Below are 27,687 nucleotides of genomic sequence, written 5' to 3' on the forward strand. Positions count from 1 at the left end.
CTTGCCCATGCCCATTTAGGCATATCTCATTTCAAGAAAAACTTTTATATGTGGCACACAATTGTTACCTAACTGCTACCTAGTCTGAAAGCAGCTCCAGCCTCCCTGTTTACAAAATGTCTACCATCTACATAACCTCTTCATACACAGAATAGTTAAAGCCACTGGAAAATTAAGAGTTACAAGGCAAAAGAAATATATTATACACCAACTGCTTTTATTTAATTTCAGAAACCGTTCACAAGATGGTAGAAAAAACTTACAACCACTTCTAATTCAGTCTTCCATTGTTCCCAGTCAGCTCTAAACCCATTATGTGCAAAGCCCATTTACCATGCATCTAGATGATAGATACAGGCTATGAAATTCTTTATTCTACTTGTAGCAGCTTATGCAGGTGCAGCCAAATACCAAGCCTCAGGACAAATTTTACACAAACTTTACAATGTTGAATTTGAATTTAAAATATGGAACTTAAAATCTACACAAAACTGGTAAAAATCAAGCACAGATACGAGGACAAACTTAAAACCCATGTGAAAAGGATTCTCGTCTTCCTTTCAAGTGCTTTATTCTGCTACACAGTCAAAATGAAGATGTAAGCTTGTGGTTAGTTTAAATTACACTCTGTAGATACTATAGACCAATTTAAAAGTTACACATACAGCAATAGATGTCCATTGGTTCATCTGGATTACTTACACAATCCAGCTGGATTGCTGAAAACAAGTCAGGCAAAATTTGAAAGAAAATCCTTGTGCAACTTTTTAGACAAATGTTTACTGATGGGCACACTGTACCCCAGGTCCATGATGGCTGCTTTCTTCATCAGAACTATCATTATAAGCTTCACGTCTCTGGCCACCACCTGAACCACGAGTGGTATCAAATTCCTGAAGATCCACCTCTTCTGCGTCACCAATTACATTGGGAAATTCTGGTCTAGCTGGCAGAAGATCTTCAAGTTCCTGCGCCAAAAAAAGAAGTGTATTCAGTACTGCATCTACAACTGCTAAATGAAGTGACCATTTTCCGACAACATCAAGACTTCCTCTCAGAGCAGGTCTGGTTTAGAAGTCTAAGCTGATGGAAACCTTGAAGTGCACACTCATTCCAAAGTATCCAAAGTATTTTTATCAACTGGAAGACAGCACTTAAAGAAAGCCAACAGCTCCACATACCATCAACCAGAAGTGCAATCAGTAAATACAGTTGCACTCTGAAAACTTATCACACAGCAGCAGGAAGATGCTTCCTCCTGCCCTCATCTGCCAAACAACTGCATAGCTCTTACATACAGGTTCCATAAATTCATATTCCAGTGGGTATTTTCAAGTCACATGTTGCCCATAAACAACGTTAAAAGAACAAATGGACTTGCACCTAAATTTAAGCACTGAAAGCAAGCATGAGGTACAACACACACACCTTGCACACGCTGTTAAATAAGACCACCACATTTATCCTTGAAAGACTACTTACTGAAAGCTTTTCTGGGCTAATCCAGTTATTTTCAGGAAACTGAACGTCAAATTTAATGTAGAGATCTCCCTTCTCAAAAGGATTGCGATACTGTGGCATACCCTCGCCTCTGACTACGCGAACACAACCTGTAATTCAAAAAGAAGCAAGCTGGAGAGTGATGCTTCAGAACAATTCTTTCTCTAGACAATTCTCTTCATTTCTCTAGCCTAGGTTCAGTTCACAGGACAACAAGAATGAGATTAAGTGTTAAAGAACCACAAAAGCACAGTCAAAGTAGTCCTTATCAGGTCAAGTTTACCTGGTTCAATTACTTTTCCAGGAGGATATTTAACCACAATTTGACGTCCATCAAGGTGCTTAAATGTGAACTGAAATCCACACAGTGCTTCAACAAGTCCAATCTTGTGCGTCATATGCAAGTCATTCCCATCCCGCTGGAACACCTATAGAACAGAAACAGGAGATGCCTTTTCTAGTACTATGATCGTATCTCCACCAGACTCATTATTTACACTTCACTGTTATTTATCCTTAAAATTCAGTGTTAAAGCAACAGCCTTTATACAAAATTTACTTGATTCCGTTAATTCAAATAGCTTAATATGCTTGGAAAGTTTGTGCATGATGAGCGTCATGTAAGATAAAGACAAACCACATTACCTCATAGTATGTAAAGTTCAAATTAAACAAGAAGGCCTGTATTAACAGCAGTGCTGTCTTACCCTCTAGATCTTCCACGCAAGTGCTGTCGTTTAACCCCAGCCAGAAACCAAGCACCACACAGTTGCTTGCTCACCCCCCCCCATTCCCAAAGGATGGGGAGTAGAATTGGAAAGGAATGTAAAACTCGAGGGTTGATACAAAAAGAATTTAATAATTCAAAGAAAACAGGAGGAACAAAAAAACCCCAAACAGTAAAACAATAATGATGACAATAAAGAAAAGGCAGAAAGGGAGAGGAATAAAATCCAAAAGGAAAAACAACCAAACCAACAAGTGATGCACAATGCAGTTGCTCACCACCCACTGACAGATGTCCAGCTAGTCCCCAGGCAGCGATCTCCAGGCCCCAGTCAACTCCCCCCGTTTATACACTCAGCACAACGTTCTATGGTATGGGGTATCCCTTTGGCCACTTTGGGTCAACTGTCCTGGCTGTGCTCCCTCCAAATTTCTTGTGCCCCTCCAGCCTTCTTGCTGGAAGGGCCTGAGAAACTAAGTTGTCCTTGAGTTGGTATAAACATTACTTAGCAACAACTAAAGACACCAGTGTGTTATCAGCATTGTTCTCATACTAAATCCAAAACACAGCATTGTACCAGCTACTGAAAAGATCCCAGCTGAAACCAGGACAACAAGCAACCTATAAACAAAACTTAAAAACACTTTGACACTACTTCCCCTGCACTGGAGCACACCCCCCCCCCACATGTTTGTTCCTCAACATTAAACACGTTAGCTGAAGCAGATACGCATGATGACTACCTACAGCAGGGCTTTGATCAATTAGTCCACAGCTGTCAGTAAGTGATCTTTAAGCCCTATCATTCAGGATTCTTAAGCAGTAAATGTAAGCTTTATCCACTGGCAGAACCATGACTCCCACCTCAAGGGAAATTTTAAGTACACTAAAAGTTTCACTAAAAGTCAGTCTAATTTTACTCACTAGAACACAAGGTACAGTATTTTTCAGCATTGTTAATACTGTAAAACTAGATGTAGTTCATTAGAAGACTAAGAAGGGGCATCCACCATCTGGAATTTGATGCTGTCATGCACATCTGACTGTTCTGTATGCTTACAGGCTGCTTCTCCATTATCATTGTCAAAATCAGCTGCGATGCCACATTTCAACCAGTATTGCAGAATAAAGTGTAAAAAGCTACACAAAACTGATCGACAACTAGCAGTCCTTGACACAGCTTTGAAAAACTTACAAAGTACCTGATTTTTAGATAACCAGTGTTATATCCTTAATATATCACTGGAATTTAAATATGTACCCAATGCTATTCTTTGTCACAACAGAATTTCTCCCCCCCCGCCTCCATTCCATTCAACATTTTTTGCAGAATGTAACACACAAACTATTTCTTACTTCATCATAGTAATACCTGTCCTTTCCAAACAAAAGCATTCAAAAATAAAAAAGCAGTCACCTCAACTGTCCTGAGTTTTAAATACAGAGAAAGATTAATTGCAATATTTAATTCACAAGTGCAATGTATACACTCCAGAAGACACTAAGCATAAGCCTTCAACTAGTATGAAATAATAATGTTCCTTTGTAAAGCGAATTAGTAACATCACCATTCTGTGTTTTATTGCCAGAACCACAGTAGCAGAAAGAGAAAGCACCGTCTGGGAATTCTAAGAATTCCCTGCCATGTCACAAGACATTGGGGGGGGGGGGGGGGGGAAGGAAAAGAAAAAGTAAAGAAAAAACCCCACAACCAACACTTAGCATTTTGTTAGCATCACAAGCAAAGCAGACAGAAGTTAACATCCTGAATGGCTCTTTACTGTCTGCTGTACCAAAGCCAACCTGAGCTTATCTGAGAAAGCTACCATTAGCACTAGGAAGCACCAGAATCTGCACGTCCTCTGGCTACAGACTTGCAAATTTTTTTCGGGGTCACCATGAAAGCCATGTTACTGGCTACAAATCTATTGAAAGCTATTCACCATCTCTCCCAGAGCTGCAACTATATGAATTACTTTAAAATGAACAGCCATCCTATCACTTAAATATTAAAGACTAGGATAAAAGGCATTTAAAATACGATCTCAAAAAGCATTACCTCATTCTCCTTTTCTTGGAGTAAGAGGACAATATCACCTGGTTCCACACCTGGAGCCTGATCTGCTTCGCCACTGAATGTAATTCTTTGCCCATGCTTCATGCCTTTGTCTACATGGACTTCAAGTATTTTTACCTCTTTGATCACCTTCTTCCCTTCACATTTTTTACAGCGGTCTTTTTCATTAATTACTTCACCTGAAGAAAGACACAAATTTTGAGTTCAGATTTCCGTATCGTTGCATCTGTTTCTGAAGAAAAACTATTTTGAAGTAAGCTCAAGAATTCACGCAACACAACTAGCAATTCAGATGTTGCTTTATGAATTCCTCACAAGAGAAAGCCAGGCTCAATTTACCCTACCTGGGAGAGGGGGGAAGTAAAAAAAACAAACAGGAGCTGGGGAGGGAATACAAAGATAGGCATAACCTTCAGAGCTGTCTTAACAAGAACTCTGAAAAGTCAAGAGTGCTTTAGAGAAAGGCAAAATAAGACTTTGTCTACAGCTTCTAGTGCTTCTTAAGTCTTGAACTGGCTCCAGTATCCTTACTACTCAACTTACTACTCTTAAAAAATTTTAACAACCTACTTTTCCATTCCTTGTTACACTGGAGGACAGCAGCCGTAAGAGAAAGGATGAAGCTAAACCAAACTGAAGCATCTCCCTCCCTTAAAAGTCAGAACACAAATTTCAAACTATTTAAATGAATTGCGAAAGTTTAGTTCCAGTTATTAACAACAGTGAAAAAAGAATTACCGGGTTCTGTTCACCAACAGCCACATTTCCCAGTATACCACAACAAAGTACTATGTAAATGCAGCCAGTAGAACCAGAGTCTGGCATACAAAATGCAGCTGGTCAAATCACAGTTTCATTCAAGAGCAATATACAGGTTTTTTCATGGAAAGGATCTAACATTTTCTGGCACATAAGGCATTTCACTTTTATACTCTGAAACTGAATAGTTTTTCACACTGTCCATCACCTCCAGCAAGGCAATTACTTTTTTGAGCAAACTGAATGATGACTATCCAAACTGGCTTCAGTTCTCTCTTCTACCTCACGTTTGTTTGGTTTTTTTTCCAAGTAAGCTATTGTCTTTGTATACAGTAACTAAAATATTAGGCCACATGCACTGTACAACTTCAGTACTTATTTCCAATGTTGGTCTAAGTGCCACAAACAGATGGACTTGACTTCAAATTTTAAACTTGCCAGCTTAAACCACCTTTCGGTGAAACAAATCATAACATTATGATGCAGTTGAAACTACTAAATATGTAGGTTATGTAAACTGAAAACAAGACATTCTAAGACAACATGTATGAAATGTTTTGACTAGTCAAAAAATACAACTCTAATTTCCAAGTACTGTGAAGAGTAGAATCATCCACAAGGTGACGTTACTGCTGTGCAAACTGCAGAGGATCTGGAAAGGAATCACGTGAAGTGCAGATCACGTGCTGAACTTGTTCCCCCAAACACAACCAATTCAGCAAAAGCTATCTTCTTAATTTGAAAAGTTAAAATCCAACTTGAGGTTTCCATTCTTAACCTAAACCTGTCTTCGGATATTAGAGGACTGCAAAAAGACTAACATCACCTAAACCACAAAATCTTGGGTTTTATTTTAACACAAGCGTAATAGCAATGAACAATATTCACATTTAAATTTTTTAAAAAACAATCAATCCCTACTCTTCAGGCTCCCAGGCTGCTTTTCAGTACATTAAACACTGTAAATCTTGCTGCTGTTCCGAGTTAAATGATTCCTCCACACAGACATAAGATTGAAACCCAGCTGACTAGATGGGAACAACATAGTCCTGGCTAAGTCCCTCCCAAGATTCAACTAGGAAGTTAGACCCAACTAAATGCATTTAGTAACACAGAATAGCTTGGCCTACCTTCTCCATTGCAGTCAGAGCATACAGACTGCATCTGCTGAACCATTCCAGGAGCCAGCTGTCTGATCATGATACGTACACCTCTACCCCGGCAAGCATTACATTTCTGAACAGCTCCAGCCTTCCCTCCCTGCCTAGAATAGAAAGCACGAGTTGCACGAAAAGTAAGGTTTTCAGAAACATATGACAAAAAAACCCCCTACATCAGTAGGTTAACATGCCTAACTGCACTGCCAATTATAATTAGGTTGTCTCCCCCCCCTTCCCCCCTAAACAAAGCCCCTGAATAGTTCCAGTTCCATCAACAGTATCATTCAAGTTCAACAATTTTCTAGTCTGAAAGCAGGCTCCAGTAAGTCAAATACTGATAAAAATCTGACATAGGAGATGCTTCATTACACTATACGCCAACAAAGCAACCAGAGAACTCAAAAATACAAACTTACCCATTACACGCACTACAAAGGACATTCTTGCTAAGCTGTAGTTTAGTTGTCTTTCCATTATACAGATCTTCTAAAGAGACTCTAAAAAATAAAGCATTTCTCCTGGGTTATCATTCGACAACTTATTTTCCCCATGTAACTAAAATACTTGCCTAGGACAAACTAAATAAACCCAAATCTTCATAAAAAATCTAAATCTGCTATTAAAATAAGATTTTAAAGCACAATTTTAACTTTCACAGAGTCATTAAAAACTATTCCATACATATGAATATACACACGCAATCCTGAACATAAACCAGAGAGGATTGCTTGCATTTCTCAATAGGAAATAAGCTGATCCAGCATGTTAGTTTTTATTATATAGTGATAAGTTGATTTTTTTTTCCAGTTGTACCAGGCAGGTGATAAACAAACCTCTCTAGACAATATTTACATCATGCATACCTCAACATAAATACAGAATACTTACTACTCTATCTACTATATTGGGCTTTCCTCATGAAATAGTGGGGAGGATTTAGCCACTTATTTCTTTACATTTGTTCCTGCTTCAATTTTTTTTTACAACCACTAGAATACACTATCAAACTCCAATAATTTTCATACATTGATACTTCGTGAACACATTTAGTGTTTCTCCTAAAAGCATGTTAGTAGACAGAAATTTTAATTCAATGTATTGAAAAAACGGTTGCCTGGCATCAGTGTTTACAAATAACAACAAAACCAAAGCTAATTAATAATACAGCATGCAGTACTAGCTACTAAACTAAGCAAGCATGTAAAAGTAAACAGACTTCACTACGCAGTTCACCAGCCTCAGGAAAGATACGCCTTAAGGACTTCGAAAGGACCTGCTCAGCAGGCAGAAAGCCAGTCACGATTGCAAGCAAACATGTATAAAACAATCAGATGTTACACCCAAGCATTGCTTAAAACAAATCACTAGCAAAACCAAACCCGCCACACACACAGTTTTCCATTAATTATGCAGTTCCAACTTTAGTTGCAGCTGGTGTCACGCTATGAATCCAAGTCAACTTAAGTCTTTCCAGAGCCTTAGTACCTCTGCTTCCCTGAGAATCCAGCTGATGAATAATACTTGGTTATTAAATGCGTTTTCAGATTAGAAATTCCAAACATAATTAAGGAGCAAACCCAAGGAAAATAATGCTAACAAAGTATATACGGGCTAATAACCAGGCAAAGCAAAGTATCAGGTAGTCTGCAACACAAACCAATCATAAGAAGTAACTCAAGAGGACTGCCTTCTGGGCTACGTACTACATGCAAACGGCAGAATATCTCAAGTGAGAAGCATATAAAGAACATAAACCACCAGAGTCAGGTACTGATCAGGAAAGCTTGAAAGTACAAATTGTAGTATCAAGATACTCACTTGAGCGGATGCATCATATCTTCTCCTCTTCTTCTACCATTACGACTTCTACTCTGACCACCCATGAAATTGAACAATCCACCACCAAAGATATGGGAGAAGATATCGTCCATTCCACTGCTTCCACCGCTACCTTCTCGAAGACCCTGTTCTCCATATCTATCATATAACTCACGTTTCTCTGGATTTGACAATACTTCATAGGCAAAGCTTATTTCTTTGAACTAGAAATGGAACAGAGTCAAAACAGTGCATGATAATTTAGAACTTCAAGGGAGCATTTTACTACTGTTTCTTGCCCAGCATGAACAACCATTTCAGAAAGTACGGTTTTCCATCCTTATTCTAATACGCAAGACTTAAAAGTCAGGCTTGGGCTTCGTTGTGCTACCTCTGAAAATGAAATGACATTTTATTGCAAAACTTCATTGACTTTGTTCTTTACTGTGCCTAGCGTAAGACCGTTTTCTTACAAACAAACAAAATCGAACCGAAGAAGAAACCCCCCAACTATGCAGTACTGCAGTAGCCAGCAGGCAACCCCCCCAGTTGCATACTAATGGAAAAGACTGTGAGATACGTTAACGTATTTTAAGTGCCTAACAATTGAGCAACTTACTAAAACGTGTATTAATATGGTTGTCCTCATAACAAATTCATATATTTTCATAGTCATCCCTGCTCATCTCTTAAGCAACCATCAGAACTTCAGTTCTGTTAAAGAGAACCTGCAGAGTCAGTTTAAATGACTTTTTAAATTGCTATTAGCATAACAAATCAAATTCAACTTCCCAGATAGTAATTTGTTCTATGCTGCAGCAGTTTCAAGAACCTCCACATATACATTTTTCCAGTTTGGAAAAACTTGGAAGACTTCTTTTTCAAATACCTACATTGATGTCAATGCCAGCTGACATCATCTCAACAGATGAAGAGAAGCAGTTCTTCCCTCAGCATCACCTTCTCCACCAATTTGACTCAGCCAGCTGCTGCATTTTTTCCACAAGGTACAGTGGTAGATTTGAGATTGGGAAGAAGCAGACAAGACAGGGTTCCCTCTCACAGCTGTTTTTTTAACAACTTGTAACAGCAAGCCCTTAACACCTGTATTGGGTTCCTTGGATGCTACCCTAATAGCAAAATTCAGGAATTAAAAAAAAATAAAATAATTCTTACTTTGTCACCTGCATTTGGATTCTTATCAGGATGGTACTCCTTGGCCAGCTTTCTGTATGCCTAGTTGAAAGAGGTAAAAAAATTAGTTTAGATTTTGATTAATCAGTTCTTTTCTGAGAAACTCAAGTAGCATCTTCTGGAAGAAAGAAAAACCCTAATAAAGCAAAGCGAGAAAATGAGTGGTTTTAAATCACCCATACATTGAAGTGATACATAAGAAATTCTGACACTGCTATATGCATAAATTAACTACACTTGGACTCAAACACAACTACAGCACACAATAGCTAGAAGTAGTTTTCCTGCTTATCTTCATTAACTCACAGGAAGAATCACACTGGACCTTCATTAAAACGACTTACTCTATAGAACCCACTCAAAACCTACAGTGTGACAATTTAAGTTTCAACCCATTTGTCTTTCACTTCAACCACAGCAATGCATTAACAACAAAATGGCTGCCTCAGCCTCTCATTCAACCCTATCTGTCAATCCTCACAATAATAATTTTATTCTTCCTACCTATCAATAATGGGAGATTTCATCTCACTTTGAACTAAGTATGTGAGTAACATGTGTAGAATGTACAGATAACAGGTTTTACTGAAATTCATTATTCTAAAACAGTAGGAGGAGTAAATACAGCCACATGTCCAGAAGAGATTTTTCAGAACACTGCTTGCCTTTTTTTTTTTTTTTTTTTTTTTTTTTTTTTTTTTTTTTTGGACTACTACCTTGACTCTCAGGACCATTTTTCTACAGCAGTACTTCATCTGTTTTGCTTATACTTTAGAGGATCAAAGCACATAACAGGACAGACAGAGACCTTTCCTACAGAGTGTTTTTGACAGGAAGGACCTCAACTCTTCCCCCACTCCACCTCAACACTCTCCACTAACAATCAGGGGACAGACATTAATAAGTTACATGGCACACAGTCTTTTATTTTTTCAATTATACATATAAAAATCTACAGTGATGCAACTGCAAACAATTGGAACACTGGTTTTCAAGAGTGTATTTTTCAAAAGCTCTGTTTCTGTAGAGCCAAGCATCTAAACTAGCTCTTTAGAGCTACAACATTAAGAGAGCTTTACACACAAAGCTTTATAGAGATCACAGTTTTCCATTTTGTACTGGAACAAGGAAGATTCCTTTTTTTGTATCTGCACAGTTACTCCTCTTCACCGATTATCTGGAAACACTCCGTATTTCTGCATGCAACCAAGAAATAAAAGTTTGATAAGGAACTAACAAAACAAACCCAGAACACTGATATTACAAGCCGAATATATGCTGAACCACAGCACGCATTAAGAACATACGCCACAGGTCTGGTAGGACAAACCACCCATCAGTAACAAAGCATAATCTTCCACAAACCTACACATTCTGTAATTATAATGACAGATTTCCCCCTACATATTTCAAGGAGTGTAACCAAGTAAAACACCTAACAGAACAGTGAACTGAAAACCTATGTAACATTATCTAATCAGGAAAAAAGAAGCCTGCACGGTGTTCTTTAAAAAGAGAAAACAGTCATGTCTTTGCTGATAACAGCATTCCAGTTCAGCGCAATTCTTAGGGACTACCCAGGGTCCAAAACAAAGCTACTACTCTTTATGTAATCAGAAACAGATCCAGATTCAAGGTCTACACTGGCACCATATTGCAACTTCAATAAAAGTTAATTTAACTAATCAGTGATAAAGCCTGTTCTCTTGGCCCGTTTTGACTAAACTATTACCTATTTGTTTTCACTTTCCTGCCCTACTATATAGGTTAAAACATGAGATTAATAAAGCATCCGTGTAACCTCTCAGTGACAATAAGATATAGATGAACTTCTTTCTGTTAGACAGTGGAAAACTTTACATTCCAAGGTAAATCTAACCTATAGCTATTAATATTGAGCAACACAGGATATCCGAATGGCAAAACGCTGTCAGTTCTTCATTCTCACAGGACACAGATAACTTTTAAAAAATGCAGTAAGAAAAAAAATATTCTAGTTGATCGCATTCGGTATACAGCATTATCTTCTCACCGCACGCTTTCCACCTCTTAACGCTATTTCGACACTGCAATTGCCTATCCCTGCACAAATTAGGCTACCGCATGCGTGATGGGTAACTCCGAGCTGCTAATACCAGCACCACCCATCAGCGGAAGCAGGTCACTGCTAGTAAACTGGCTAGTTAATTATCCCCCCTCACGTGTAAATGGGCATCGAGCGCTTTGAGAAAAACGTGGTTGATGCACGACGGAACGAAAGGGACACAGAGAACTGTCGTACCGATGACCCGGCTCCAAGTTTTCACCTTGCTCCTTTGTTTACCTTACCTTGCGGCTGCGGGGCCGGGGGGATCGCACACACGGGCAAAGCGGAACCTCGCCGAGGCCCACACGTGGGGCAGACAATGGCACCGCTTAGAAACTACTGGTCCCTCACGAGGGTTTCTACCCCCAAAAAGCCTTTCACCGGCCGCAGCGACCGCTCTGCGGCTGCGGGGGCGAGCCGGGCCCCGCCGGCGCCCGGAGCCAACGCGGGCCCCGCCGGCGCCAGGGCCCCGGGAAGCACGGCCGGGCCCCGCGGCTGCCCCCTCCCGCCGGCGCCCCCTCCCCCGGGCCCTGCTCGCGGCCTACCCCGCGCCGGCAGCGCCCGCCCGCAAGCCAGGCCCCGGCGGCGCGGCCTACCCCGGCGGGCTGCGGCGGCACCGGGCGCCTGTACCGGGCGCCCTCGCCCGGCGCCGCACCCTTCCCCCCCGCAGGCCGCAGCCAAGCGGACGGGCGGGCCGTCGCCGCCTCCAGGCCGCGCTCCCCGCGCCCAGGACCTGCCCCCAGCTGCCCTCCGCGCGCCGCCCGCCTCGGCCGCCCCGCGGGGCCCTGCCCGGCGGCCAGCCCGCCCCCTCCCCCGCAGTGCTGCCGCCCGGTCTCCCCGGGCGCCGCCGACGCCCTTCCCCCGCACCTTCTTCAGCTCGTTGTCGGAGGCCCCGGGCGGCACTCCCAGAATGTCGTACAGCTTCGTGTCGGCCACGTTCGCCATGGCGGCAGCGGACGGCGGGCGCAGGCCGGAACGGGCCGAGGGGCGGCGAGGGCGAGACCGGGAGCAGGACGAAAGCCGCCGCGACGTCACGCGCAGGCTCCCGCGTCACCGCGCCGCGCCGCGGGAGGAGCCCGCCCGCCCCCTTCGCCCTTCGCCGGCGCGGCCCCGCCCCCTCGGCCCACTTCGGGCGCCTGACCCAGTTCCGGCGCGGCGCGGCAGGGGGCGCTCCTGTGCGGGGAGGGGTGCGGAGGGAGGCGGCGCGCGCCGCCGCCCGCCAGCGCCGCGCGCGGGAGGCGGGAAGAGGCGCTGAGGAGAGGCGGGAAGAGGCAGGATGGATGCCTGCGGGCGCGGAGGCGCCAGGCTGTCTTCCCCGGGCACTGGGGGGGGGGGATAGATCCCGTTTTGACGTTTATACCATCGTTCCGGCAAAGAGGAACGTCGCACGTGAAAACAATAACCTCAGCTTTCCTCCCTGCCATTTCGGAGCCCCAAATTCCACTGCCTGTGTGCGTGCATCCCCAGAGGCCTCTGCCTGATGTTGTTTCTCCTTGCTCCTGATGTACGGCACTGAAGTTTATGGGGCGAGGGGCACCTACCTGCTGTCTAACCTCAAGCACCAATGTATGTTTCTTTAGGGACATACTGCTAAGGCTTCGGTAGTTATAAACAGTATTGGTACTCATCCGCCCCATTTTTGTGTTTTGCTTCACTTCTAGCATCTTAAAAAAAGCACTAGTTGCTATGCTAGGCCTAAAGTGACTCACAGGAGCAAAGTGTACTTGAGTGGCACAGTGGCCCTGAGGGCCTAGTTAGACACCACTTTTGGCAGGCAAATAAAAAGCCAGTTTGTGTCTAATAAGAAGTTTTATCCCTCAAAGCCCAGCCAAGAGAGCAGCTACTGAGCTTCTCCTCAGGTGTAGTTTACTTGGTCATTAGTCCCTCGTTAGGCAGGGGGTGCCGGAAGGCTTTCAAAGCTGTGGCAGGTGTCTGGCTGAGGAAGGGGGGGATGGGGTCCTTGTAAGAGCAGAAAACAAAGAAGACCTTCTTGGTTTCTCTGTGGATAAGTCTAGAGTGTGCTTTGGAGAGGGTGCTTTCTGTGAAAGAGGTGAGCAAAGCTGAGCCTGGAGGAGAGTCTGCTGGGAACAGATTAGCAACTTGGCATGTGAGAAAGAGTAAAAAAGGCCCTTTGAAGTGATGAATGGATTTGTGGGGTAGAAATTTTAATAAGCTCCTTGCCTGAGGAGAGCAGATTTGTGCTTGAAGGCTTCTTCCCTCATCATCTGTAGGGGTATTCTTCATCTTTAGTTCCTTGATGTAGCTTGTGGTTGCGATGGCTGTTTTGGGAAATCCAGTGCTGGTGGCTTCTCTGCACTTTCTTAGGCTGGTGTGTATGGGGCCTTAAACTCCATAATTGTGTTTATTCATTTTGGCATAGTCTGATTCAGTAGGTGATTGAAATACCTACTTCTGGTGTTGTAAGTGTGGCAGTAGTCAATAGCTCAGAAAACGCAGACTAGTTTTGGAAGGAGAAAAATAGTGGCAGGGCAGACAGTAGCTACTGGAAGGACAGTCGCATGGAATGTAGTTTTTAGCCGGGTTGAGAGATGTACAGAAAGAAAAAACAACTTGCAGGGAGAGGTATGTTTTTGGAGTCTGTGTGTACAGCCTTTGGTAACTGTATGGTTCAACATGTAGCTAAAACCAGTGAGGCTTCACAATTTGATTCACCTGTGTTTTGCACTACTTGGCTTCATCTTTTATTTTGGCAAGGCTGAGTTCAGCTAGCTTTAAAAACTGTCTGGCATGCATACTTGGCTTAACTATTTTGGATTGTGCTCACTTGCAGATTGATATGTTTCTAGAAAAAGATTTTCTTTGTCATACAGGATTTTCTTTTTAGCTGGCAGTTCGGTAAGAAAAGTTAGGAGTGTGTGGAGGAGTGCTTCTTTGCCCTACAAGTCAGACTTGTAATCTTAGACATTAAGCAGAATCAACAGGACTAATATAAACAGTATTTAAAATACCATAGGATACCATTTATATGTGTCTTTGCATTTAAAAAAAAAAAAAAAAAAAAAAGCATCTGAAGGGTAAGCTAGCTCTAATCAGTGGGGTGTCATTCTTCTCTGTGCCTGTAGGGATGGAGTTCACCAAGAATATGATTCAGCCCAGACTTACCTGTCCTGTGATTTAAGTGGCTTGTTTGCAACTCAAGCCAGAACATGGGCCAGAAGATTGATGGATAGTAGGAAGGGTAGGTGAACTTGGTGTGTCAGCTTGAGCCCAAGCTAAGGAGGCAATTTAGAACCAGTGTTTGTATGCTTCCTTCTCCCTTGCCAAAACATTGTTGTTACTACAGGTCTGTTCTGTGTCTTATATGACCAAAACATGCAATAAGTAACAAGAAAACTCCTCTGGGATGAAACTTTACATTTTCTCTTCAAGTGGAGCTTAAGAATCACAGGCTTGGATGATTAACTTTTTATTAAAATGCAAATGAATAGCAAAGTAGAGTTTTGTCTTCCTGCATACTGCTTTTACAATTGACTTGTGAGTTGTACTGACAGAACATGTTAGTCATGCAGCTGCAATGTTGTGTCCTCCCCCACTTTTTTTAACACTTGCACATTGTCTTTGTTTTCTTTGTATTTTTCCATCTTTTTTATTATTTCCCTCTTCCTCCAGGTAACAGGTTTTTCATTTAGTTTCTAATGTTATTATCATACAATGTGATGAAAAGCCATTGCTATATGAAGTTTTGTTTTTAAATAGACTGCACAATTCTTAGCTCTTCAGGGTCATGTTTTGGCCTTACATAGGCACTAAAAGGGACCATTCAAATTCAGTTCTTGTTTCAGACCTTTTTTGCATTTTTTATATAAAACAAATTTAATTTTTTTTTAAGATGAAGCATTGTAAAATGCTTCCTTAGAAGTCAAGTAAGTATCGATTATGTTTATCACTGAATAATTAGGAAGAAATCAGTTTCAAGATACTGCAAAAGAAAAATTCTGCTGCACATTCTATGAAAAATAACAGCTATGTAAGAAAAAAATCTTCATTTTAAAACAGGTCATGAGAATTTTGTCTACTTTTAATTAATCATTAAGTGGGTTTTGTGTCTTTGGAAACATTAAAAACATTGTCTAGCACTAAAGCTGCCTTAGCCCTGCTCTGCACATGCATATGTGACATCACAGACTGACAATTTAAAATCAAAATAAATCTGAGCCAGTAATTTCTGTAGGTATAAATCTAAATTAAATAGTCTATATACAGAAGTGGAGAATGCAGAGCCTTGAATTTTACAAGGCCTTCAAGTGTATTTATCAAACTATATGTTTAACATGGTCTTAACATGAAAGTATGAGCAGACATTGCTGACTTCTGCTTAAATCTAATGCTATACAGACAAATTTAAATACTCCTGAAGAATGCAGTTGTGCTGTTAAAAATATTACAGAGCCTGCATGGCCATTGCTTTGAACCTTTCTGGTATCAGCTTTCATCAGATAAAGCAGTTGGTGTATTGTGCGCACCGTCTGTCTGATTTCTAGAACTTCTCAACTATGGAAAGAGACCAGGCCAGTAAAGAACAAAAGAAAGAACCTGAAACTTGTAGAGAATTTTGAGATTCACCCACTGAAGAGCCTGTTAGGAAGTGGGTAGCTGCCTGTGCTGGCAGGTGCAGAAGGCACAAGAGCCAGGGCTCTTGTGCCAGCCAGTTGTTCCCTTGCTGGTCAGGAAGAGCGCCCTGTCTGCCCCTGTCCCAGTTGTCCTGACCAGGGAAACAGGCTTGAGTTCTGTGATATGGTCAGAACAACAGGTCTGGTTTGTTGTCCTGCCCCAGCAGTGGTGATGAAACCCAGGGCTGCCTGACAGGTACCTCTCCATGCAGCACCAGTAGTACGAGTTGCATGCTTTATTCATTTTGCTCTTTCCTCACCCTCATTTTTGCTGTCCTCACACCTCTTTCCCCATCCCAGTCTCCTCCCAAATAAACAATCCATCCCTAATTACTTATTCCCCATTGGTCACAGTTTTGCTACATCTGTACAGAGATTTGGGTTATTTGGATACTGTTACTTAGATAATCTCTGTCTTCTATGGAATTGCTGATATGATTACCTAGGTGCTGTCGGCCTTGTGTGACTTTACTCCCTAAAAGGTCCCTAGCAGCCCCTTCCAATTATCTCTGATGTCTAGCAATTTCTTCTGTAACTCTGCCTTAAGCACCTGTGGGATCCAGCCACTCGCACAGCACTATCTGTAACTTTCCTTGCTGTCTCAATGTTATTTTAATTCCGAAGGATACTTTTTTGTTATGTCCAATAGTTTTCCACATCTTGTTCAGTTAACAGAATCTCATGCCAAAACCTAGTCAGTGGCTTGTCATTTGCCTGCAAACCTAATTAAACATAGCTGATGGAAAATCAGGATTTTAAATACTTTTATGAGCACTATGCATTATTTTTTCCATTAGGAAATGAAAGTAGACATCAGCAAAGAGGGGAACGCTGGCAGGTAGTGTGCTAACAAGCTCAGAGACTACTGTGGGAATCTGTTAAGAGGGAGGGAGATAGCTTAAGGGATTTTCTTTCTGAATTAGCAAGAACAGCTTAGGAGTTCCATGCTTTTAAATGGCAAGTTATCCAGGCAGTTGGGCTCTGCTAGATTTTTCCACCTTCATGAAGGGTATGTGACAAATCTTTTTTTCTTGCAAGAAAGTAGAGTGTTTTGAGTTTGGATTTAGTTTTTTCTGTGCACTGTCAGAGATCACAGAGCAACGTGGGCAGGGTGGGAAGAGGTTTCATTTCTTCCTCACTGAAAGAGACTTCTGTGTGATGAACAAATAGTGTTCAGTGTTATGTATAGACTTTTTGAAGATTGGGAGGGGATTGGAAGAAATGTACGAAGAAAACTAATCAACTTCATCTTTTTTCTTCCCAATAAACTCTTGGTCAGGCACTTTCCTCTGTGAGCCAGAGCAAGATAAATTGAAAGTTTCAACACTAGTTTGGCATACAGTTTCTGAGATAAAGTTATGAAGTACTGTTAGATTATCAGGCTGAATTTGTAATGGTCTTTAGCAAGATGGAAAGCCTTTTTTTCTAAGCTAGGAGAAAGCTCAAAAGGATTGTTATTTTATCCTATACTAAGAGCTGGATGAGTAAAGAATGCCTCCACCCCATGCTACTGCATGTGTGTATGTATAAAAAGCAAAAAAGTGTGTGTGTGCATGTGTGTTGAAAAATTGACATTGCAAGAAGTTTCCCGCTCCATTTGAGTTGCAGCTACTTGGAACCCGTATCACAGATTTCTTTGTAGACATTGTACTAAGCAATGTCTTGCAACAGCCAGTGTATTTGCATCTGTACCTATGTCTTAACAGTGGATAAACATTTAACAAACTAAGATTCTAGTGCATTATTCTAAACATAATTTTTATTATTTGATACTTTCATTGCTTTATGTATTTGCTTGGTTTTTCTTATGTGCTCATGTTGTTCTGCATGTGCTAGAATGGTGCTTTGGGGAGGATTTTTATGGATTGCAGAGCTTATTGCAACAGAAGCATGATACAAGTATGTTAGATGAATGTCAATACTAAGCAAAGGTGTTGTGAAAACCAGGTTGATTAAGGAATCAAAGGCTTAGCTTTGAAATGGAAAGAAGTGGTAGTTTAGAAATTTTTACTAATACCTTTTAAAGAGTTTCATTTAAGACTTGAGAATGTCTACGGGAAGTTTTCAGTTGGAAAAACAACCTAAACTTGAAAAAAAGTTAATCCAGTGGGAAAGAAATGCCACTGGCAGAGATCAAGGGGTGAATAGTACTAACATTTATTCACAACTTAAATATACACTTAATCTTTGACAAAATAATTTCTAAATTTGAAAATCATCATTTGAATTAAAAAAAACCCTAACAACATGAAACAAGCTAAACCAAAACAACTTTGCTCAAATACAATTTTGGTGAAGAAGGAAAAATCATCAAAATCAATGCTGAAAAAAAATCAGCCAGTCCTGTTGCGTTGTCTGTTATTTAAATAGCTGAATGAGGTCCAGCTTTCTTCTTTTTCTAATGTGAAGATCTCTGTGTTTCTAGACAAAATTGTTTTTAATAAGGTTTGTCTTTGGAAAAAGTGTTTAGGTTGAGTAGGGTGTATAGTGCATGTAACAGCTGAGATGTAAATTCCTTTACATGGTATGAAGGGGCTTTGCCAACTTTTAGTTATCATGGGTTTTAGTTATCATGTTTTGTAATATAACTGAGTATATAATAGGTATCTATTATAACTGAGTGCTTGTGTTCACTATTTTTATAGAAGACTTTCCCTTTTTTTCCAGTGTGCAGCAAGTCCAGTAGTATTCAATACAAAATGAGTGCTTGAACTGTAAGTATCTGATTTTTAATTTTACTAACAATTTAAGTTCACTTACGTTGAGAACTCTTGATGTGTGTTACTTGGAAGTCCTGCTGGTTGTGTGAACTTTTGCCCTTAACTCTGTGTGGAGTGGGAACCAAAGGCATTCTTAAGGGTTATAATTCTGTAAAACACGTGCAAAACCACAATCTCTATATACAAAGACAGAATTACCAGGTGTTATTTTCATACTTAAAATTTGGATGCAACTCAAGTTTACATATTCTTGAACTATACGCTTTTAAAAAGCTGTCCTATTAGGTCCTGTTTTCTGTAATATGTGCAAATACTGTGAAGAAAAATATATGTCTATTTTTAATTGAAGGCCTGTTCTCAGCAAATGGCTTCATTTCAAAGGAGAGTAACAAGGATATTTTCTTGTCGTATAAATGTAAAGATACTCTTGTTATACTCCTGTATGTTGCACTGTAACAGAATAGACTAGTCCCTCTAATTGTGGGGTGAGAAGCCAACAACCGTGAAGCTAGGTGGTGCTGAGCAGACTGTACAGAGGTTTAAGTGTGGATGAAAGGAACCATTGGAGAAGGTAACTGGGGAGAAACAGCAGTTGTTTAATGTTTACTTAGAAAAGAAGACTTACTTCTGAGAATCATTCGTACATAATCCCTAAGCAGTCATATGGGATTTAATTCTCTCCAGATGCAGTTAAAATACAGACAAATAATGACTGGCTTTGAGCCACAGAACTTGGGGTACTATGCAGCAGCCTTCTTTATAGTGCTGGAGCTACGTTGTACTATCATGGGGTTTTTGAAGGAAAGAGAGTGACAGTGTGTGTGTGGGTATGCTGAAGAAGGAAGTACTTACATGGGTGGGGGAAACAAGGCAGAACGGGAATTGGGGGATGAGGAGATAAAGTACAGTTTTATGACTGTTGGGATTTTTTTTGCTAAAACAAAGTAGTATGGCTTCTTGAGGTAATAAGCTGCTGCTGAATGTGTCCATCTGCAAGAGTATATAACTTTCTAGAAGAAAGGAGGCAGCAAAGGTGCAGATAACAAGCTTTTAATAATATTTTAAGGCTAGGCTGTGTAAAACGCAATGAAAGTATTCTGTAGAAGTGATCAGCTATTCACTCAATAGTTATTTATTCTATAGAAGAAACCACAACTGTTCATTAGCCTACCAATAATCCATTAGTCAGTGGTTGTCTTAAAAGAAGCTGGTCTAGTTTTTTACAGAATCTTGAACAAAATAAACGTGTTCCTGAAAGCTGTTACTGAACTCCAGACTGATGACGGCCTGTGACTGACAGTTTCCTCTATGCTTTGAGCTTATATTTGTAATTAATCTTACTACAGCCAAGAGTCAAATTATTGCTAGATCAACACTTTGATAGTAAGTGTTTAGGAAACACATAAGGAATTTATCAGAAACTGTTGAATATCAGCTTTTTGTAAATATTTTCTATTGCATATGCTGTCTCCAGTTATATTGTGTCTCAGATAAATACACGAAATATTTCACTGCAGTTATTTCCATGAGTGTAAAAACTGCAAAACAACTGGGAATAATGCTTCACCTTTAGTTATGAAAGTATCTCCATTTCCTTCCTTTATATAGCCAAAATTTTGATGTCTAGTTATGTGTTATTTTAGAGAGACAACATCTGATAAAAGTTAGATTTTTGTGTTTATATAAATGTAGAGGATTGTCACATTTGGAGCTTTCCAAAATGAATCAATTTTACAAGCTGGGACAGTATTTCTTGACCCATTTAAGAGTGCTATTTCAAAGTTGCACACTAAAGGGCACGTCTGTCCTCATATAGATTTTTATGAGTTTGTTTAACGGTCCACCAGTATCTATGACACTATTTGTTTTAGTTCTAAAGGTTACTTCATAACTTTAGGTTCAGTCTTGCTCCAGTTGATCTGTTTTACTGTTGATTTCAACAGTAGTGAAAGTCTGGAACCTTACCAAATGTCTGTCTAAGCTTTGCCAATTTGAAACATGTTTGAAGAACAAGTTAAAATGGGAATAGCTTTTTATCTGTCACTGAATTACTAATGTGGATAGAGTACCTGAAAGTATGAGATGTCTGCCTTTCAGTTACCAGCCAACTCTTTAGCCTTTGGGAACAATGTGTGACTTAGTGGAGAGAAATATTAAAACTGTCTTGCAGATCCTCTCTAGTATTAAAAGCACAAATTGTTTATTCATGTATCTATTACCTCTGTACTCTGGGAAAATGTAAAAAATAACTGTGTTAACTTGTCACCATAGTCCTTCATTCAAATAATGACTTATTTCTAACTCCTTATGAGAGGTTTGGGAAGGGGGAAAGGTGAGGAGATAGAATCTCTTCCTGTGTTAATTAAGAACCTTGTTTTGTAATTCAGTGGGGGAGAAAATAAGGCCTGAATAAAAAATGAAATTATATTTGAGAAACAGTAATACCTAAGATTTTCAGACTTACAGCCCTCAAAGATGGCTCTGACTGATTTGGTCACATGGTTCATGTAGAAGATTGGGAGATTTAAGATCATCTAATTAAACTTTCCCTAAAGTAAAGACTAACTTCCCTCATTCTCATCTAAGACTATTTGTGGTATTGAGCTGCTGCTCTAAAGAATTTGCTCCACTTAGATGTTTTGGCTAGTACAGAGCACAGTAGTTCTCCCTTTCATGAGATAACCTGTGGTTTAACCCCAGTTGGCAAGGAAGTACTATGCAGCTGTTCACTCACCCTCCCTGCAGGATGGGGAGGGGAACTGGGGAAAAACCTGTTGGTTTTTAAACCAACAATTAAATAGGAACAATGTAATAATTGAAATAAAAATAATATTGTCAAGAAAAGGAGAGAGGAATAAAACCCAAAAGAAAAAACAAGTGATGGATGATACAATTGTTCACCACTCACTGACCGATGTCCAATCCCTGAGCAGCGATCAGCCCCTCCTGGCCAAGTACCCCTCAGTTTATATACAGCCCATGACGTTCTATGGTATGGGGTATCCCTTCTGGCCAGTTTGGGTCTACTGTCCTGGCTGTGCTCCCTCCTGATTTCTTGTGCCCCTCCAGCCTTCTTGCTGGCCGGGCCTTAAGTCGTCCTTGACTTGTTGCTAAGTAATGTTTATACCGACTAAAAACATCAGTGTGTTATCAACATTATTCTCACACTAAACCCAAAATCTAGCACTACACCAGCTACTGAGAAGAAAGTTAACTCTATCCCAGCCAAAACCAGGACATAACTGCAGTGTCTTCAGCTGAAATGTTAATTGCAAATGAAACAGGAAGGGGGAGGAGTCCAGAAAAAAGGGGACCGCCAAGAGAGTCTGGCTTTTTTTCTGTGTGCAACTTTCCTGTCTTTTAAACGTGGTTTAAGTCATAAGTATTTTGTTGGACATGCAACCTAACGTAACAGCAAGGTATTGGAGATTGCTTCCTCTCTTTCTTTTTTTCTCTTATCTCATGTCTGTAAGGAATAAAGGAATTTTGCATCAGATCCCCAGTGAAGAAATTGGCAAGAGAAAATACAGAAATGCCTAGGGCTACGTTTATTTCTGCAGGTAGATAGATACCTGCCACACCCCCCTGCAAGTTTGCACCAACATCCTGGCTCTGTTTCCTTGAGCCTAGCTGTCTCTAGGCAAGCACCTGCAGACAGGTTTTTGTATCTGAGCCCTGTTGAACTGGAGATGGGGGTCGTTTACAAAATACCTCTTGTCTACTAGAGGTCTGAGGCTTGAGGAAGGTAGATTTTTCTCAAGGCCAGAGCTCTTCCTGGAGTGCTTTCTCACCATCTCTGACTAAAGCCAAGAACCGTTCTCTAAGATCATGTGCCAAAAAGACTGCCATCATCAGGGGGTGTGCTTTGTGTTATGTAGCATGCTAGTGGCTCCCTTTATGAAAAATCTGTGGTAAAAGGCTTTAACTCTCGTCTTTCGCTGCTTGTTGAAGAACTTTATTCTAGATCTCAGAAATTTGCCATGTGGAAGTTCAGCAGAAGCAAACTGGCTTTGTGTTGAGAAATGTAGATATTCCGAGTACTGTGTCAAATGAGGTAAAGTACCGCTGAAAATAGCGTAGGGTGGCCATGCTGTCTTGCAGAAATCTTCCTGTTCAGCTTTGGTTGTCAGAGCAGCAGTCATCCTAGTTAAAGAACAGTTATTGTGGGTCATCTTGGGTATCGTCAGATAAACTTCTGAACTTTGAAATCTGTTATTTATATCAGTAAAGAAATTAATCCCCCTAAAACAAGAGGAAATGGGCATACTTAATTTCTGAATAAAGCTGAAGCATGTGGTTCAAAGAATATTTTTGTCCTTTCTCATTTTTATCAGTGAATCTGGAAGAAAAAAAAAAAAAGGGAGAAAAGCCCGGTATTTAAAGTGTTGCACTTTTCCAAAACTAAGTGGGTTTTGTTGGTGGTTTGTTGTTTGGGATTTTTTTACTATTTGTATGTGTTGTGATGGTTTGGGATGCTGCTGACCTCTGAGTTAAATTCAGTCGGCTGAAGGTTACAAACTCCCTAGTCTTCTGCTTACTGGTTTTCCCCTCTTAATTCTTGTCCCCTTTCATGAAAGGAATTATTTTTCCTCAGTGTCTGTGTCCGGGTAGCTGGTCGGAGAGAGAATGGCAGCAGGGGACGGGGCGGGGCTCAACCCGGAGCGCCGTGAGTGCGCCCCCGCTGCCGCCCCCCCGCGCCGCCATTCCGCCGCCAGAGGGCGCTCCTGCGCGCTAAATGGGGCGTGCCCTGCTCACAAGTTTTCCTAAAAAACAAAACCACCCCAAAACCTGCGCTTATTAACCTAAACAGTTTTCATTAAAATTACTCATCTGAGATTCTGTCAGTTATGATAGAAATATCAGGATGTTGAATTGTTTCCATAATAACTTGAAAATAGATGCTTAGGAACACAACCTACTAAACTGACAGTAAATTACATTGGGAATAATGTTGGTAACCATAGTGAGTTTGGTGTGACTTCTGTGAATTCAGTAGTGTTCGTTTGAGCAAGATCTGCTCCATACTGCCTGGTCAGACAGCGCTGGTGGTTGGCTATATTGTACTATGTGGCAAACCTGACCACAATGCTTTAAAAAAAATATTAAATAAGTATAGGTTTCAATTATTTATTTAACAGTTGAAAAGGAGGAAAAAAAGATTTATAAATGGTAGACGTTTAAATTGGAGGCTGATTTACATTTGCTGTCTATCTTGTGGTAAAAGGGAAGTTTAGGTAAGTGCCGTGTTATGACGAGCGGCAGCCAAAGCTACTTCTGTTTCATTTAATGCCAAGTGTAACCATTTTTTGTATCTCATAAACATAGCTAGTACTTGTAACATTCTACCTTTATCTTTTTAGTAGAGAGCACAGCTTCACATGTTAAGGGATTTCTTCCTGATCCATCACTGAGGAAACAAAGAAAAGCTTACTCCTTTAAGAAGTATAGAGATTATAATCTAGGGAACAAAAAAATAACTTAATGAAGAGGCCTGTATCTCCCAGTTTCCTCAGCTGCTCCTCATTAACACTTGTTCTCCAGACGCTTCACCAGCTTTGTTGCCCTTCTCTGGTCACACTCTAGTACCTCTACATCCCTCTTCAAATGAGGTGTCCAAAACTGAACACAGTATTCAAGGTGTGGCCTTGCCAGGGCTGAGTATAGGAGGACAAGCACTGCTCTTGTCCTGCTGGCCACACTATGTTGGATACCAGCCAGGTTGCTCTTGGCCACCTGGGCACACTGCTGGCTCATGTTCATCTGGCTGTCAACTGGCACCCTCAGGTCTGTTTCTGCCAGGCAGCTTTCCAGCCTCTTTGCCCCAAGCCTGTAGCAATGCATGGGGTTGTTGTGACTCAAGTGCAGGACTCAGCACTTCTCCTTGTTGAACCTCATACAGTTGGCCCATCAGTCCAGCCTGTCCAGATCCCTCTGCAGTGCCTGACGACCCTCAAGCAGATCAATGCTCCCACCCAGCTTGGTGCCATCTGCAGATTTACTGAGGGTGCACTCAATCCCCTCATCCAGATTGTCAATAAAGGGATTAAACAGAACTGGCCCCAGTACTGAGCCCTGGGTAACACCACTTGTGACTGGCTGCCAGCGGGATGTAACTCCATTCGCTACCACTCATTGGACTTGGCCACCCAGCCAGTTTGTACCCAGCACAGAGTACACCCGTCCAAGCCATGAACGGCCGGTTTCTCCAGGAGAATGCTGTGGGAGACTGTCAAGGCTTTACTAAGGTTCAGGTAGACAACATGCACAGCCTGTCCTTCACCCACTAGACGATCACCTTGTAGAAGGAGATCAGTTTTGTCAAGGAGGACCTGCATTTCATAGCCCAGTGCTGGCTGGACTTGATCCCCCAGTTGTCCTGCATGTGCCACATGATGGCACTCGGGATGATCTGCTCCATAACTTCCTCCAGCACTGAGGTCAGGCTGACAGGCCTGTAGCTCCCTGGATCCTCCTTCCTGCTCTTCTTGTAGACAGATATCACACTGGCTAATCTCCAGCCTGCTGGGACCTCCCCGGTTAGCCAGGGCTGCTGATAAATGATGGAGAGCCACCTGGCAAGCTCCTCCACCAGCTCCCTCAGTGCCCTCAGGTGGATTCCATCCAGCCACATAGACTCATGCGTGTCTAAATGGAGCAGCAGGTCACTGACTGTGTCCTCCTGGACTTCGGGGACTTCATTCTGCTCCTCATCCCTGTCTTCCGGCTCAGGGGGCCGGGTACCCAGAGGGAAGCTGGTCTTGCTGTTAAAGACTGAGGCAAGAAAGCAAAAAGCACCTCAGCCTTTTCCTCATCCCTTGTGGTAATGTTCCCTGCTGCATCCAATAAAGGATGCAGATTATCCCTGGCCCTCATTGGCCATCAAATTAATTATTTAAAGCACAGAAGAGACTGAGAGAAACTTTTCCTGTACTCTTTTTGATTGTAAGAATGTTGTTTGTCATTTAACAGAGGTAAAGCACTCTGCTGTCAAACCACTGGATAGGGGAAACCAAAAATTATAGAATAAAAAGTCTGAGGACAAAAGAGGATGATGCAGATTTAAAAATTTTGTTACTCTGTGTGTGCATTTTAGAAAAAAAACAGAGAAAGTAACAATTTCATTATTATTTTAAAATACCCTATAGAAACCGTATTGCCTATTTCTGTCTATTAATATCAGCAGGTGCTTAAGGTAGCTCCTCAATGAGTTATGCTTATATAGTTCACTTAGAAACATGACCTTTTGATTCTAGTGTTACGATATGTGATTTGCTGTGAAAATTTTATTTGTAGGCAAGTAGGTTAGCATCACTACAGGCATAATTTCAAGTGAGTTCAAGTATAGTGGACAGACTTCTAAAAATATGTTCTTTTAAGAGAGTCAGCTTTATTCTTTCATCTTTCATAACCTATATCGAAATGCAGCCAAGGTTTGGGACAGATCTGCTTTTTATGTGGATATTCAAGCATAGAACCAGTGTAGTAGTGGTTGCAGACTGGCTTCCTAACTACATTCCCTGAACAGTGAAGAAGAGCTTTTTTGACCTGCATATGGGAACACAGTATGTGTGTTGCTACATGTTTGTTACCTTATTAAGCTTTAAAACAGTTTAAGTCTTTGTACAGGGGAAAAACGATCTGAAGGTTTGGGGCCTTTAATTCATTCAGTTCTATTAGCTAAAACCAGAAACAATCACACTTTATCAAACAAGCTGATTTTGCTCAGTCAATAAAATTACAGTATATGGGTTTGGCACACTGACAATTAAGTGAGCAGCTGACTTACACTGAGTATATTGATAATCTCAGAAATAAGATGCCCTGCTGGAGGTAAAGTCTTGCAATAAATACGCTGTTTCCAGATGGAGAAGTGAGTAATGAGCCCAGATGCCCTCCAGCAGTGCTCCATTCTACCTTCAGCATTGCCTTTTCCTGTCAAGTGAAGGAACCTCTGGGCAATAACAGCTCAGTGCTCCTGACAGGAAGCATCTCAGCTAATGATGTATGACAAAGGGGTTTATAGTAGCGCTACCATAACACGTAGGAGAAGGAGAGTTCATTGCCCGTTCTGAGCTGACAAAGAGGGCAAAGTGCCTAGCTACAGCAGAGCATCAAGATGAGCTAAATCGAGTAGTAGTTTCCTCTTACTACTGGCAAAAGCTGTGTCAAAAGAAGGGTGGTACGATTAGAGGAGATCAATAGAGGAGGGAGTCATCCCTTACAAAATGATTTAGAAATTCTTTGGAAAGAAAATACGCTGTGTTAGTCCTGAGAGACAAGGTATAAGGTCTGCTACATAAATGTGTAGAAGGATATTTTTGTTCTTTTCTGTAAGTATTCGCATGAAGTCTTGTGAAGTTAGAGAGCATGCTTACAGCGTGCCTGTATATGCTCCCTGCCACCTCCTCACCCCACTAGTTGGCCAGCAAGGCCTTTTCTTAGTTCTGTATCTCTGCTAAACAGAGATGAAATTACTCTGCTGAACTGAATGTTGCATAACTAGGGTGGCTATCACCTGTGAGGTAAACTGTCTGAGAACCTCTGTCTCTGGAATTCTTGTATTAGCCAACTGTTCAAAGCAGAAGATGGTAATGTGGGTTGTAGAGTACTTCACAAACAAAAGAAGATTTAGGGTTTTCTCAATTTGGAGTACACACACTTATCTCATTGGGTTGTGGTGTCCTAAAGAGGTGAGAAATCATAGCAAACTCCTTTTTTTCTAAATGAGAATTTTCAGCCTAGTGTCTGCTGCTATCCTGAACAGTTACAGTAAGTTCCTCAGACCTATGCACTAAGATTCCCATCACTTCTACCCAAGTAGTATATAACTAATTTTTCAGAACCGTAGTGATTTAAAATAGTTATTGAGGTAGCTTAAGATCTCTTGCACAGCCCGTTTCACTTCATTCTCCACTTCAGCCCAATATCACCATGGATAGTAATAGTAAGATTTACATCATGTGTATTTGTTTTGTCTTACTATATTCCCATTTTCTTTCCAGTAAAAATAAATTG

General features: G+C 41.1%; 1 protein-coding gene across 1 annotated transcript; it reads right to left on the reverse strand.

Annotated features, from left to right (window-relative positions):
• Nucleotides 1-196: 196 nt before the first annotated feature.
• Nucleotides 197-12,378, reverse strand: DNAJA2 (DnaJ heat shock protein family (Hsp40) member A2). Its single transcript, XM_080410837.1, has 9 exons — nt 12,189-12,378; nt 9,218-9,277; nt 8,042-8,265; nt 6,640-6,720; nt 6,194-6,327; nt 4,287-4,483; nt 1,784-1,928; nt 1,483-1,610; nt 197-968 (listed from the first exon to the last, which is right to left on the reverse strand). The coding sequence occupies exons 1-9, from the start codon at nt 12,264-12,266 to the stop codon at nt 780-782; spliced, it is 1,236 nt and encodes a 411-aa protein (XP_080266963.1). The 5' UTR covers nt 12,267-12,378; the 3' UTR covers nt 197-779.
• Between the last annotated feature and the right edge of the window lie 15,309 nt (nt 12,379-27,687).

This window comes from Falco punctatus (genome assembly GCF_963210335.1).
Source record: "Falco punctatus genome assembly, chromosome: 14".
Classification (NCBI taxonomy): domain Eukaryota; kingdom Metazoa; phylum Chordata; class Aves; order Falconiformes; family Falconidae; genus Falco; species Falco punctatus.